The sequence below is a fragment of the Cucurbita pepo genome, chromosome 2 (assembly GCF_057944985.1).
Source record: "Cucurbita pepo subsp. pepo isolate OVF chromosome 2, ASM5794498v1, whole genome shotgun sequence".
Taxonomy (NCBI): domain Eukaryota; kingdom Viridiplantae; phylum Streptophyta; class Magnoliopsida; order Cucurbitales; family Cucurbitaceae; genus Cucurbita; species Cucurbita pepo.
In genome coordinates, this window is record NC_141799.1 from 4,031,898 (window position 1) to 4,045,931 (window position 14,034).

At 32.9% G+C, this 14,034-nt stretch overlaps 1 protein-coding gene across 2 annotated transcripts; it reads right to left on the minus strand.

Annotated features, from left to right (window-relative positions):
• Positions 1–596: 596 nt before the first annotated feature.
• Positions 597–8,968, minus strand: LOC111789087 (putative leucine-rich repeat receptor-like serine/threonine-protein kinase At3g14840). 2 transcript variants are annotated; one of them, XM_023669733.2, is made up of 24 exons: positions 8,747–8,968; positions 8,466–8,649; positions 7,239–7,310; positions 7,055–7,123; positions 6,903–6,974; positions 6,738–6,809; positions 6,547–6,618; positions 6,369–6,440; positions 6,211–6,282; positions 6,055–6,126; positions 5,902–5,973; positions 5,509–5,580; positions 5,142–5,207; positions 4,917–4,985; positions 4,802–4,837; positions 4,679–4,716; positions 4,027–4,406; positions 3,662–3,857; positions 3,393–3,542; positions 3,095–3,213; positions 2,797–3,007; positions 2,470–2,707; positions 2,015–2,165; positions 597–1,206 (listed from the first exon to the last, which is right to left on the minus strand). In XM_023669733.2, the coding sequence occupies exons 1-24, from the start codon at positions 8,943–8,945 to the stop codon at positions 820–822; spliced, it is 3,141 nt and encodes a 1,046-aa protein (XP_023525501.2). In that variant the 5' UTR covers positions 8,946–8,968; the 3' UTR covers positions 597–819. The 2 variants fall into 2 exon arrangements, with proteins under 2 accessions (XP_023525501.2, XP_023525500.2); XM_023669732.2 differs by having other exon boundaries at positions 4,679–4,719; positions 8,747–8,967.
• Positions 8,969–14,034: the final 5,066 nt, after the last annotated feature.

A 14,034-nucleotide genomic window follows, 5' to 3' on the forward strand; every position in this document is an offset into this window, starting at 1 on the left:
TCATGAACCACTCGATCCATAAATTTTTTATTTATTTGAACCCGACACAAATTGCATAGGTTGGGTTGGTTTAACCACGTTTTATGTGTCAATACAGGATAAAAATTGATACTCAATTATTGGCTAACTACTAATAAATATTATTCGTTTTAGTTTGTTACGTATATTTGTTAGTCTTACGGTTTTAAAACGCTTCTATTAGGGAGAAGTTTCTATATTCTTACAAACATCTCACCATTATTACCATAGAAAAAGAGTTAAAAAAGTATTATAAAATTTTCAAATATAGAGAATAAATCATTATTCTATATAAAATGTTTAGTAATCAAAAGTAATTATTACCTGTAAAAACTGAAACCAATCAATTCATTTTTCCTTATTCCAATTCGTTTTTTCTTTTCATGAAATGTTAAAATTTAAATTTTGCATTATCTTTCTTACCAACCAATCAATTAATTGCGTATTTAAAATTTTTTATTATTTTTTGTTTGAACATAACTGAACAATAATTTAGTTACCATATAATTATATATTCAAATATTTATTTTAATTTAAATAAAGTTTTTAATGTAATTTTAAAAAAATGAAATTACATATGAATAAGAATTAAACATCAATTTAACATTCATTTAAACATCGTTTTAAAACAGCAAAGTTGTAAGAATTTGAAATATACAAGGATTGGCCATTTTGGCTCTCAGTACAGCCACATGAACAGGGGAAAAAGAATTTGTAGAACAAGCAAAAAGTAAGCATACGTCGAGGCATTTGAAGGCTAACAACATAGTTACATATATGCAACCAAAAATCATATCAACCTTAGTTCCTATTCTCCAAGTATTTAGAATCCATGTTGATGGGGTAGAGATCACTGGCAGTAGTTGAAGAACCAGTCCACGGACCATCCATCGACATACTTTGCGTCTGGCCCTCGCCCGTGTTTTCCCCTTTCTGTCGATAGATTTGGCTCCACATTGCGTTCATATCTTGTTTTGAGACACTAGGATCTGAAACCACCTCCTTTACAGCAATCTTCCCTTCCAGCATGCTCACCACGGATGACATCGTAGGTCGGTCTGCAGCAATGACGTTCGTGCATTGTAGAGCAACAGTGATCATCGTCATCGCCTCTCGCTTGTTGAATTCGGAGCCTAACCGCGTATCCACGAGCTCTAGTAAACTGTCCTTCTCCTTTAGAGTATTAGCCTGAGAATAGAGGGATATAAATGGCTTCAGTCTACTAGCTCTGATAACAGGTTTCATTTACTAGTATAAAACATCATGTTCCAGAGTAATCAGCTCAATCAAAACTTAGGAAATAGAACACAACGCCACAAGTTTGGTTGTCATACTCAAACCTAGCAAATCCAAGATCAAAATCAGAATAACTATTATCGATTTATGGAAAGCATTATTCCCATAGCAGATAAGTAATCGAGTGTAACTGAGTTTAAAGCCTACGACAAACTCGTGTTCCGTGTCATGGCCATACTTATCCAAGACGTGTTGTCCATAGCTGCATGCCCGTGTCATGGCCATACTCGTATTCATATTAAGTGTATGACATTTCGGCAGAATTATGTCTACGCCTAGTAGACATGAAATGCCTCATAATGTACTATAGGGGGTGCAACTGGTCGTCAATTCTTTCTACCCTGAGTTATTTGTTATTTAAGTCGTAGTGTTTCTTTCTTTTCTTATACCACCCATTTAACATTTTCCCTGTCCCCGTTTTCTAAAACTTGCTTCTCAAAGCAGAGCCAGAGGACGTCGTCAGGCCGAAGGTGACACAATTTCGAGCCCATCGAGTGGGCTGACACACTCAGTGGAGAGAGTGAGTGCCGCACGATCGCTTACAAACAATCCGTAAGAACGCGATTGGGACACTCCGCATCAAAATTGCATGACATGGTTATAGAAACAGGAAAATATGTTTTCTAAAAATTTCTGGTGTAATAAATTATAATAGAACACAATGGATGTGCATAAGGTATAAAAGACGGAGTTAACTCACATGGTCTAGAAGGTAAAAGCAATCATCCTTGGTTCGGTAACTTGTGTTGCTTCTACCACTGACTATTTCCAAAGCCACAATGCCAAAGCTGTAAACATCTGCTTTGTCGGTTAAGTAGCCCCGCATGGCATATTCTGGTGCCATATACCCACTGCAAAACAATGGAAGGATGGTGTGAATATTTGGATAATACATTTCATCAAATTTAGCAGATATTGTCCTTTGTAGGCTTTCCCTCAGAGTTTTAAAACGCGTCTACTAGAAAGGGGTTTTCACCCTTGTAAGGAATGTTTTGTTCCCCTCTCCAACTAACGTGGGATCTCACAATCCACCCCCTTGGGGGCCCAACGTCCTCGTTGGCACACTGCCCGGTGTATGGCTTTGATACCATTGTAACAGCCCAAGCACATCGCTAGCAAATATTCTACATTGTAAAAGTATGTATGGTAACTCACAAGGTTCCAGCAACCCGCGTGCTGATGTGTGTATTTTCTTCTTCGTCCAGCTTCGCCAAACCAAAGTCAGAAATCTTGGGGTTGAGATTTTTATCGAGCAAAACGTTGGTAGCTTTGATGTCTCGGTGAACAATCTTTAGTCTCGACTCCTCGTGAAGATATGCTAAACCTCTAGCTATACCAACACAAATCTTCTGCCTAGTTGCCCAATCCAGTTTCAGTTGGAATTCTTCAGGTCCTATAATATACCAAATTTGCAGAGATGCTTATTACATCCATTAATGTCATCACCATTATAATTTAAAAAATATATATATATATTTTTACCGAACAAGGCACGAGCAAGGCTATTATTTTCCAGATACTCGTATACTAGCAAAAGTTGATTTGCTTCAATACAGCATCCATGAAGCTTCACTAGATGAGGGTGTTGCAATGCAGATATCATGCCTATTTCATTCACAAATTCGCGATTTCCTTGCTTCGACTTGGAAGAAAGTTGCTTCACTGCAATTACAGTGCCATCTTGAAGAACACCCTGCAATTCCAAACACAGAACTTAACACCAAAAATATAAATCTATGGAAGAAATGATGAAATAATGAAATCCAAACAACAGTAACACCTTGTAGACAGGACCAAAACCACCTTCTCCAATCTTATTGGCAGCGTCAAAATTATTCGTGGCAGCTCGAATTTGTCTTAATGGAAATGAACCTGTTCCTAGATCTAGACCCTTCAACTCTGTAAAACAAGCATATAAAAGTGAAAAAGTTAAATTGATGATTATTTTTATCAGCATAATAATGTGGACGTTCTCGACATGAGGACAATATATATGATTTCATTCACATCCAAAGACATTGCAAAATGTAGGTAACATTAGAATCCAAAGACAGGTTGAAAAAGTCTTTAAAATTTACCTTGTTCAAGTGTGCTCTTCTTTCTTAGGCAGCCTAACCACCACAAGACTCCAAGAACAAAGATGATAACAAAGATAACAGCAGCAGCCACAATTCCAACCACTGCACCAGCAGATATGCCCTTTCCACCTTCTGATGGTGGCACAAAGTCTGTTTGGAGAGAAGGAAACAATAATTATATTAAACCTACCATATAAGGTTACAGACTTATATAAGTAACAAAAACTTCTCATCAAATAAAGGGTAGGCCGAAAGATGGGTCTACCAACCAGGATCAACCGAAATGGCAGAAATCAAAGGACCATAAACCCCTCTCACAGGGATTGCAAATGTCCCCTTCCCAGCCCAAAATAGGCGAATCTCTATAGTACCATTAGTCACAGGAACGGTGAATTTCTTTACAATAGGTTTGCCAATACCACCTGCAGCATCTGCAATATTAAAATCCTTCAACTCCAGCTTTCCCTGCAACATTGGAGATAAATAAATAAAAAAAATTCAAGCTAACGAAGTAATCAGTAAATTCGGTACCAGAAGAAGCTAACCATACAGAAAAAATATTATACAAAGATATACTAAAAGGGGCTAAATATCAGATAATTTCTGCATGATCTGAGCCACAGTATCTATTTACCTGAACATAGACATCAAATAAGCGTCTGCCGAGGCTTCTATAAGATTTGTCATTAGTAAACGCTATCTCAGCGAAATGGAGGCCCACTGTGTAGTTTCCACTACCCATGCAATATGCATAGTAAGTAAGAGAAATCGGTGAAATACGTGCCCTCACGTACAATTCAGGATTTGGCATTGAGAGAGCGGATATATTTAATGCAATAAAGTCGTCTGTTGAGCGATCGTCGTCCATAAAATTACCAGTGCTACTAAATCCCCAATTTTCTCCACCTTGGAAAAACAATGATGATTTGCCAGTGTTTGTGTCTGCAACAAATGTGGTTGTTCCGTTAATTAATTCTTCCTTCCCACCACAGTTGATATGGAGAGAGTACGAAGCTGCAAGAACAAGACCATATTTAGTTTCAAACTGATTAATGTATTTTTTCAGAATTATTATTAACATATCAATGCCACTTTTAAATAGCAACATCATCTATATTTCAACGTTTGAAAGGCTATCGAGAGATCTTGAATGCACTCCTTATTCTTTAGCATTTACACATTACTTACAGCAATGAAAAACCACCAAATATAATTTCTAAAATTTACCATTTTCCCTATCCCTCCAACAGTAAAAACAATGCTAGAAAAACAAGATTTCAACTCACTTCTTCCACAAGTGCTTGGTAAACATGAAACTGTTCCGCTGCTAAAACAAGAACAAGCTCGATGGTCATTAAAATATTAGAAAATTCAAGCAACAAGCCAACTCAAAGAAGAAAAAAACTCACGAATTATTGTCCTGGGAAGAGCTCGCAAACAGGTTTCTGCATGGAACAAAGGAGATTGGATAGAGTACTTCTCATGAGTTATAAAAAATTTATATAAAAATAAAAGCATACTTACAAATTTCGAGATTGACAACCAGTGTTCTGGCCATTTCTCTGAGTAGTAAATTTGTTATAAGAGAGATCACTGTAAAAAAGAACAACAATCAGATATATTAGGAAGAACAAAAGCCAGCTCTTCCCTTACATCCAAAGAGAAAACAACCATAGGAATGTTAATTAGAGCAATAAACTATACTTAACCTTTTAAACTGTTAACTTAACATTTGGAAAAGAAACTTACATGCTTTCTCCTTGCTGTAGCATCCAAGTGGGCACCGATCCATTTAGCAAGTTTCCAGTTAAATATCTAAACAAGAAAATATCAGATTATCAGTGCAACTAATAAGCTTTTGACAATAGGAATAAGGGCATTGTATTTTTTTTTTTTTTTTAACGAAAGAAATTATAAAGATGTTGCTACCAGATAATCCAGGTTACAATCAAATTCAAACATTTTACTCAATATCGAGATCTATACACATTGAGATTATAGTATAAACAAAAAGAACTACAATAACCGGAAAATACTCAGTCTTATCCCCCGAGTTATGTAAAGAACTATCTACAGTTAAGGTATAGAATTTCAAGTTGCTGATTACTTCACTTACATGCTATCCACTTTTTTCAAAGCTTCAAAGCTGACAGGTATTGGTCCAGTAATTTTGTTGAAGCTGAAGTCTCTGCAGAAGAAATTTAGCAAAAAAATAATAAAATGTATTGCCGAAGAACAGTGAAGAATAACTAAACATTAAACTTCCAATATTTCAATAACTGACCCAAGGAAGTTACTTTTACTATTTCAACATAACCAAGGCATACTATTGGTTTTCTTTTATGATGAAAGCAAGGGACGGATGCGGATATTTGTCTTGTAAGTCATTTGTGCAGTGAAATATTGAAATTAACCATTACAAGAAATTAACCATCTTCTGAAAATTCATGAGACTGTGCTTAATCATGATATAACATATAGGAAGAACAGAGAGTGAAATTTTACTGACAAGGTTTTCAACGCTGTCAACCCAGCAAGATTGCCCGGTAGCCCTTCAGCTATATTGCAACTCCTCAATATCCTATAGACAGCCATAAACTAAATAAATAGCTGGAATTACGTACATGGATTTCTTCAAGTTTTCACAGAGGGATTCACTTACAAGGCTTTCAATTTTGTCAAAGTATTGAGGGGCGGAAAGGGTGATGAACCTCCACTCAAATCACTGATTCTCCTGCATTTTGCAACTCAAATATGAATAAATCGAAACATGCAGTACTCTAACTTATAAACCACGAGCAACGTGAGGCAAACTCACACATCAGTTAAGTTTGTCAAAAGTCCAATTTCAGAAGGAATTGGCCCACTCAATCCGCTTGCCTGAATTGCTCTGTCACAAGTAAATTAGTTGAGTAAGTTAAGAGATTAGCAAACAAGTAAACCTGTTAGTAACTAGACTAGAGAAAAAATTCTCACAGTTTCCCAAGAGCCGTCCAATTCTGTACAAACTTTGGTATTGGCCCTGTGAAGTTATTATCGCTAATTCGACTGCATTGTCACAATGAGAAGATTGTTTTATTCATTCATTCATTCATTCGGTTTCTCAAAATTAAACAAACGAAATGAAGGGTTCAAGAAAATTTCAAAAGCTTACAAGTCCGTCAATGAGGCTATCCTTGCCAGTGAAGATGGGAGCTCCCCAGAAAAGTTGTTTGAGGTAAGAAGTCTACATCACAACAATCAAAAGTAAAGATAGATCATCAGAAAGCTATCCTAGATGTCCAAATCATTATAAGTAAAGAGAATTGAAAGACAATGAGAAAACTCAGAGATGAGGGGCCTTACAATCTTGATAAGCTGGGCAAATTTCCAAGTTCTGGAGGTAGACTTCCAGATAAATGATTCATTTCCAAGACCCTAAGCGAGCAAAAACCAGTAACATTAGTCTCCTACCCACTAATTAAAAACCCAAAATGAACATAAACAATCCATTGGGTAACCAGAACTTACAACTCTACAAGAGTGCTGATGTTGCCAATCGTTTTTGGTATTGAACCCGTCAATCGATTTCCAAGAAGGGAACTGTAAAGTTAGCCATAAACATAAGCCACATAAAAAATCACAATCTGAAGACAACATAGAAACTTGGGGATAGAAAATACATGTTGAGGAGCTTGGTGGAACCCCATTCTGGAGGGATTGGACCGTTGAGGAAGTTGCGGGTGAGATCACTGGATTAACAGAGAGAGAAGAAAGGAGGAATGAATTATGATGGGCAATTCATGAATGAAGCAGATGAGAAACAGTGCGAGGTAAAGGAATTAACCAACAAAAAACAGTACTTACAGTTGCTGCAGGAAAGGCAGCCTCACTATTTGCGGTGGCAGAGTACCTGGAAGGTTCTGCGCCTTTAGCAGACTGCAATGCCACCAACGGAAACAAATTATTATAATTTTGTATATAATTATTGTTTAAAGATTTGTATACTCTGAAAAGAAATATACAAAATAAGAAATGAGTTCTATACATATATATATATAATTATTAAAGGCCGTCACGTGGGTGTACATGGTTAACCAAGTCTAAGGTCAAACAAGAACCGCGGTTAGAGATAGTCAGAGATCCTACGTGGCATAGTTGACTGGTAAACAATATTAATTATTATATTTTAATATTTCTTATCTTATTAATAATATTTTTATATCTTTATCCAGTTGTCCAGATGCCGACGTGGGACCCACCGGATTTGAAAAACCAGCAATTAGTTGGCGAACGAAGGCGCCAACTTCTTTTTCTCTCTTTTTTTTTTTTCTTATTTTGATATCGATACTTCAATAAATCAAATACCAAGTGGGTTTAATTTAATAATTATACAAAAAAATAATTATTTTCTTATTCAAAATTATTTTATTTTTTTGTCATCTAACTTTAATTATAAAAGCTTTTGATGGGTAATTAGTTTGATCTTTTAAAAAAAAATATATAGTTTTCACATTAAATTAAATTTTAACTTTTAATTTTTTTTGTTTCATTTTTATATACTTTTATAAAAAAAAACATTTGTCTTCAAAAATAGTAAATAATTTAAATATCACAAAAAACTCAATAATTACATAATATTCAACCTAATTTTAAAACAAAAACAAAAAAACTCAAATCAATTTAATATTGCACCTTAAATTTAAAATTTGTATTTATATATAAAAATGTGGTGAATCAAATTATGACTCTCCCAATCGTATGATATTGTCCATTTTAAGCATAAGTTTTCGTGGCTGTGCTTTAGAATTCATCCAAATGCCTCCTATATCAATGAGATAGTATTTCTTGATTGTAAACTTATGATCATTCCCTAAATTAGGAGGGACTTTTGCCCTCCAGCAGACTCGACTTAGCTACTGGACAAGAAATTTACACTCATCTCCCCTGTTTATACTCAATTTACCGGCCAAGTTTTTCAACCAAAAATTACAAAAATTAAGTAATCCAAAAAACAAAAAGGAAAAATCAGAATCGAAAATGATGATCCAAAAAGTTGAACAAAAAGTGAAGATGGAGAGAGAAGGAGCGTACATGTTAGTGACGTGACAGACGGTATTGTTCTGGAACGTGCAGTCGCAGATGACTTTATTGTCAAAATTAGGGTCGAATTGCGCAGAAGTCGATATCCAACCGCTGCTAACACCGCCGCATGGATCGGCGTCAAAATTCCAGTCCGTCTTCCCCAACGTCTTTCCGATCTCCCTCAGCGCCTCGACTGAAATCAAATCAAAAACCTAAAATTAAAATTAAAATTAAAGTCCGCTTACTGTTGCGAAGACTAGATCTGCGTCCAATATGACGTCGTATCGTACCTTCGTCGGCCGGGAGGCGAGTAGCGGCGGACGCGAGAGTAATGAAGCAGAGAGATAGGAGAAAAGCGACGGTGAGAGAAGGAGCCGAAAACATGGCTCGGAAGTGGCGGAGGAACGGCAGTTGTGAGTTTTCCGGCGGAGAGAAGTTGCGGTTGGAGGAAGGTCTGAATGAAAAGAAAACCGCCCTTTGTTTCCTCATCGGTGAGTTTCAATTTAATACTAAACAGAGAGAGAAATGAGAGAAAGATTGGGAATAGTGGAACGACGAATAAACAAAGTCAACTTATACTCTTTTGGAAGTGACTTGAAATTACTTTCAAATATCTTTTTATAAAAATAAAATTGTAAATCCAAAAATTAATTAATTACAAGTAAACTAATTATTTACGCTCTCATATTAATTACATAAAGGAATTATTGTACTGACGTAGAAACCTCTCCCAAAGCAAACAATATTCGCTAGCAGTAGGCTTGAGCTATTACAAATGGTATTAGAGTAAAACAAAGGACGATGTGTCAGCAAGGACGTTGGGCGGCAAAGAGGTGGATTGTGAGATCCCACATCGGTTGGAGATGGGACCGAACCATTCAGGGTGTTGAAACCTCCCCCTAAATGACTCATTTTAAAACTGTGAGGCTAATACTAATGGCCAAAGTACGGACAATATGTGCTAATAGTGGGTTTGGATAGTAATGACCAAAGTACGGACAATATTTGCTGACAGTGGGTGTTGATTATTACATTGTTTCCATCTACCAATAGGAACAAAAAGTTTGAGATGTGTTTGGTGTTTCTTCATTCGCAGAGTGAGCGCCGAACACCTAAAGTGAATTTGCTCCTACCTAGAGGAGCATCCACCTTTTTTCGAGGGGTCGAGGAGAGGAAATCACGAGTGAGGTCTAAGGTCAAGATGAACGTTGGCAACATGTTGAACACATGTAAGTTGGACAGGAAGTGGTGTTTCCAAAGACGGACAACCCTGTTTCTGAATTTTCCTATTCTTGAAAGATTTTCAAGCACTCGAGTCTAATTTCCTCTTTCTTTTAATGGTATGATTCGTAGAATTGCATGTATATTCTAACCGTCACTTAAGCCTAGGTTTCGTTCATAAATTTAATAAAGTTTTTTTTTCAATTACTCGAACATCCTCCAAATTATCATCGTATCTACGCGTTTGATTAACAACAGCCAAAACTAAAGAAAAAGAATCATAAAATGGGTTTTAAAATCTGAACCTTAAGTGCTTTAAACTCTACGATTCTCTGACATTACCATCTTTACTACAAAAATAGATCAACTTAAACTATGCGGTAATGATTCCTCTAGCTTTACGACCTTTACCACAACCATACTGTAGTAGATTGACTTAAAATTATGCGATATCGGTTCCTTTGACATTACGACTTTTACCACAAAAATATTATCCGCCCATCAATTAAATTTTGCAGTAACAATTCTTCTAGCATTACAACCTTTTTCACGATATCGTTGATCCACAGATCGAATTATTTTAAATATTGAATTTTACTTAATTGTCTACCGCTTCATCGCACGTGCTCGGGAAGGGAAGAAGTTAAAATATATATATATATATATATATATATATATATATATATATATATATATATATATATATATATATATATATATATATATATATAAAAGTAAGGTAAATTTAAATATTGGGACTTGAATACTGAAGCGTCAACAAAAATGCAGCAACACAAAAAGACGCGTAAATTAATTAAATTTGATAAATAAATAAATAAATAAATTCAACAATTGAATAATTGAAATGTATGGAGACAAAAGAAATGTCATGTTTTGGTGTTCCAGATATATTTTTTTTAAATATAATTCAGATATATTGTTTTCAAAAATATTCTTTTTTTTTTTTTAATAAAATAATAAATTTTAACACCCAATATATATATATATATAGGTCAAGTTGTCTGTCTAATTTATGTCTATGTAGTGTATTTTTTTAATATTATATTTATTAATTTTTAGTTTTTATTTGGAGGAATAAAAAAATAATAAACAATTACAGGCTGGAGGCGAGTTAAGTATATTGATTAGTATGTATTAATTTTTATGCCTTTACTAATGTTTTAAATGCTTATTTTCAAATGAATTATAAACCTAATTCATAATTATCTAAAACTTTTAAAGTAAATAAAATAATAATAATAATAAATAATAAATAAATAGAATAGGGTGGGATACTTGAAGCTGAAGCTACAAAATGCTCGAGGGTTAGATTGGATTGGGTTAAAAATGTAAATTTTTTCAGTTGAAAAAATTAAATAATGAACTCAATTCAACCCGACCATAAATTTTTTTTTATTAAAAATTAGTTTTAAGGATTATTGGAGAATAAATAAGAAAAAATTATGAAATAATATATATATATATAAATACAAAAATTACTAGAAAATAGTGAATTTTGTATAAATGATAGAAAATACTTTTAAATTATAAAAAAATACAAATAAGATTTTTTTTATATAATTTAATCTTTAAAAATAATAAATTTTTGTCTTTTCCAATCATTAGCCGACACGTTTCTTTTTTTTTTTTAATTTAATTTGGAAATTAGACGGCGAATTGATGGGCAGGGAACAAGAGGGAGGAAAATTAGGTTTAATTTAGAATTTCAAGAATATAATATATTCTAAATTTCAAGGTCTTTTTTGTCTTCTTACTTTTATTTATTTATTGCTAATCAATTTAATAATTAAAATTTATTGATTAGACCAGTAAAATTTGGAAAACCGTGTTTGGTTAAGAAATAATTATATTTATGTAACCTAAAAATGCTTTAAAATATATTAATGTATCACATGTCATGCATCTCTCTAACCATAGGTTATATTGTTATAAGAAAGGTTTGGGTATAAATTCGATTTATTAATTATATAATATGATATAAAATTCAATGATTCCTCCTTTAATGTTGTCCTCCTCCTTTTTTATTATTATTATTATTATTTTTTTTTTTTTTTTTGCCTTTTTCGGTCAAACTTTGATGCTTACGGATTTAGATGTTTGAAAATTAAGACTTATTTTTCCACGAGAACCGTTTACGAGAATATAAAACTTTACCTTTAAAAAGATATTCTTACGTATGTGGTTAGGAAGACCAGTCACAATCTATGTTGTACGACCCACCCTACTCTATTACTTACAGATGGTCGTTCGTTCCATAGCCGCCCAAAAATGAACTATAGTGATCTCGAATAGAAATCTTACAGTGATAGATAAAATTCTAATAAAAATACCATTAGATCGAGCACCAATGATTTCCGCACCTGAAAGCAACTCCGCCAACCTGCCGATAAGAAGCCATTAATTTTTTTTTCATGAAAAACGTTAATTTTTTATGGTACCCTTATTTGAAAAGTCATAATATTATTGAAATTTTTGAAAGTGGTTAAAAGATTTAAGAATATATTTTTTAAAAAAGTTCTTTTTAAAGCCGAATATTTTCCATGCCTAACATTGCTAGTTGATGCAACAAATGCATGCATATATCGAGATAGACTTGGTAGTGTCAAACGACTTATTATATGTCTCGGGTTTTTAATTGAACCTTTAGGGTTGGTGTAACAGAAAAGTTTTAGTCTATGAATTTAACGTTTTTTATTATAATTTAATACGTCGTCATTAAACGATAGATCGAGAACAATAGACCAAATGGTGTAGACAACAGTACTTGAGGGATGGCTATGAAGCCATCGTTTTGAGGGTCAAGGATTAAAAAGTCACCCAAAAAGGACAACGCTTTTGTCTGGTTCAAAAAATGGTGGCCGACCATTTAAGGATGTTTCCTGGTATGATCCACAGCCACCAATTTGAATCCAATCCCAAGTTGTTTTTTTAAAGTGTTTAATGGTTTTAATTATATATATATATATAATAGTATTTAACGAGATTATATTCCTCATCCCATCTAAATTAATATTTATGACAGATTTAAATTACGAATTATGTTCTATAATTTTTTAAAAATTTATAAGATTAAATTTAGTATTAAAAATTAAAATGAAATATATTGATTTATTATGATTTTTTAAAATATTTTAATAAATATTATATTAAAAACGTGAAAATTTTACGATAACTATTTTTTAAAAAATAATAATAAATTTCGATCCCAACAAAAATAAATGACAAATATTGCAGAGACGAAGACGAGGAAAGCTTATTGTAAATATTTGAGTTTGTGACGTACCTATCGTCGTCCTTCATATTGCATATGACAACGAGCCTAAATCAATCTAGAATTTTAGAAAGTCGAGTCATTATCAATAGTATTGAAAAATATTAGTGATTTAATATTTTGTAAATGAAAAAAAAAAAAAAAAAGTTAAATTTTAAAATATTTTATAGCTAAATAAATAAAGGATAAAGATAAAGCGTTTATAATATTTTTATAGTCGGCCATGCAATCGAGGTTTGACTCTTCCGTTGAACATTGCACAAGTACGGTTTCTCCACAGCCGCCGGCTTCGACTTAACATTAAATTAATAATAATAATAATTAATAATGTATAATTAATAATTTTTTTTTCTTCATTTACAAAATAATAATAATAATAATAATTATTATTATTATTATCTAATTTATAATATCTGTACGAAACTTTTATTTTTAATATTTTCCCCAATTGACTTGGCCAACTTTGGAGGGCAATACTTTTGGCCTAATTCCATGCAAATAATCCTTATTTATTTCGCTAATTTTCAATTTTGTCCTTAATTTTAAAAAATTAAAATTTGAGTTACTCATAAGCAAAATTAAATAAATTATAGTGACTTTTTAAAAATAATTTTTATTGCCGTTAGACCTTATATTATATTATTTTTAATTATTTTTAAATGATGTAATAATTGATAAGAATATTTAATACTAAATTATAGTTTAGTATTTGTTATTTTAATATAAGGCAAATATTTAGATATTTGTTTTGTTAGTATACATATCTTTCCGTTTATTGTTATTTCCATGTATTACTATTTTCATATTCTTGTAATTTATTTGATTATAAATAGAGAACTTTTACACACTATGTGTGGTGGATTAAACAAACATTCTCAAGTTTGATGATGAAAGTCCCACGTCGGCTAATTTAGGGAATGATCATGGGTTTATAAACAAATAATACTATCTCTATTAGTGTGAGGCCTTTTGGGAGACAGAAGCAAAGCCATGAGAGCTTATGCTCAAAGTGGATAATATCATACCATTGTGAAGAGAGTCGTGTTCATCTAACAGTATGATTTT

What these genes read in the sequence shown, in the direction of transcription:
- LOC111789087 (XM_023669732.2), bottom strand. Translation starts at nt 8,945, where the DNA reads ATGAGGAAACAAAGGGCGGTTTTCTTTTCATTCAGACCTTCCTCCAAC. An exon ending in TTGACAAACTTAACTGATGT is followed by an intron (nt 6,127 to 6,210) that starts GTGAGTTTGCCT and finishes TGCAAAATGCAG; the next exon opens with GAGAATCAGTGATTTGAGTG. An exon ending in ACCAAGCACTTGTGGAAGAA is followed by an intron (nt 4,407 to 4,678) that starts GTGAGTTGAAAT and finishes TTGTTCTTGCAG; the next exon opens with CTTCGTACTCTCTCCATATC.